The 1,526-nt window shown below is 43.0% G+C and overlaps 1 protein-coding gene across 1 annotated transcript in view; it reads left to right on the top strand.

Moving 5' to 3' along the window:
• The window catches only part of LOC107096877 (anoctamin-3-like), a 99,577-nt gene extending 98,163 nt beyond the window's left edge, over window positions 1-1,414 (top strand). The window contains exon 24 of the mRNA XM_015393763.1: window positions 240-1,414. Within this exon, the coding sequence (XP_015249249.1) occupies window positions 240-422 (183 nt within the window). The 3' untranslated portion in view covers window positions 423-1,414. The remainder of the gene's footprint in view (window positions 1-239) is intronic.
• Window positions 1,415-1,526: the final 112 nt, after the last annotated feature.

Consider the following 1,526-nt stretch of genomic DNA (forward strand, 5'->3'; position numbering starts at 1 on the left):
AAAGTGACCTGAGATGACATGATGTGAATTGGAGCTATAGAAATAAACTGAATAGAATTAAATAGACCACAATAGAATGATTTTAATTTTAAGGTGGTAAATCAGGCAAGTGTGAAACGGGCTCTCTAGTGGGATTACTATTGCAAAGCACCATTTTTTTCTACCTTTAAACACAACAAATCTTGCAGAAACACTTTATTGTTTCTCGGTGTATAAATCATTTCTTATACCTTTTACAGCACCTGGTGTTTGGCATCAAGTCCTTCATAGCGTACCTCATTCCGGACATGCCGAAGGACCTATGTGATTGCATGAGGAGGGAGAAGTACCTGATGCAGGAGATGATGTACGAAGCCGAACTAGAGCATCTCCAGAAAGAGCGAAAGAAAAACGGGAGACGTTATCACCATGAGTGGCCTTAGCCTGAGCTCCCTCCGATGTGTCCACAGCTCATCACTCAGCTCACAGGCACAACCTGCCCCCCCACACACACACTGCTTATTTACATATTTCAGCTTCGAGGGTCTAGCTTTGCACTGCTGATAGATTCTCTACACCAAAGACATCCAGTTGAGATCCTCTTCCCTTGTTGTTTTCTCCTCTCCTCTCTATAATCCGTCACCCAGCTCAATCCAGCCGGTTGCCCTTGGATCTGTGCCCTGTCATGGCTTCTCTGGGGAAAACCTTTGCAATTGTAATGTTTACTATGCAGATCAGGGGCTGCAGATCACCCTTGCTCACTCTCAGCCCCAAGCCCTGCAGCCTCTCTCTCTGTGTGGCAGCTAGCACTTTGCTTTGACTCTGCATGGCAGCGTGTTTCCTTCTCTCTATCGTCGCCTTCAGCAGAGATCCATATGTGTGGCACTTGACGTTTACCTGTTGCCGAGTGATTCTGGTGATGTGGCTACCAAAAAAAACAACAAAAAAACTGACACTGCTCTTATAAAATAACTGTATATCACTGTTAAAGCATGTTCCCTGACATTCAGAGGCACTTCATGGACTGTAAGGAAAAGAACTTGATTCAGATCACTTGTGAAGGGTGTTTACATCCATTCTGTGACTTTGATGAACAAATGTATAAAGTGCATGGTGACACCGTTTTCTACCTTTTTGATAGACGAACTCCTTGTGCTGCTGCCTGGTTTATGTGAGCGAGTCGTGTGTTTATCTCTGTGCTTCTAGTTTGACCGTGTTGAGTTGAGAAAATGCAAACTTAGCAAAGCTTGATTGTGCCTACGGTGTAAAAACATCAGCATCATTTGTGGCCACTCTCATCCATTTTGTACGTTTTTAATTCTTCTTTTTATTTAGGAAGTATGCTGGTAAAGATTCTCAGTCATCCAGGTCATAATCATTCCAAAAAAGTAAAAAAAAGAAAAGAAAAAAAACCCATTGGACTTTGTTTCCAAGACGTTTCTCTTCCCATCCTGTTAAAGACTAGCCTGACGTAGTCCTACTCAATTCTAGTCAGAATGAGTCTGATGCTGCTCCATAGAGCTGTGATTATGGGGCGTGTTTCGAAC

This window comes from Cyprinodon variegatus, unplaced genomic scaffold, assembly GCF_000732505.1.
Source record: "Cyprinodon variegatus isolate N-32 unplaced genomic scaffold, C_variegatus-1.0 Scaffold656, whole genome shotgun sequence".
In the NCBI taxonomy this organism is placed as follows: domain Eukaryota; kingdom Metazoa; phylum Chordata; class Actinopteri; order Cyprinodontiformes; family Cyprinodontidae; genus Cyprinodon; species Cyprinodon variegatus.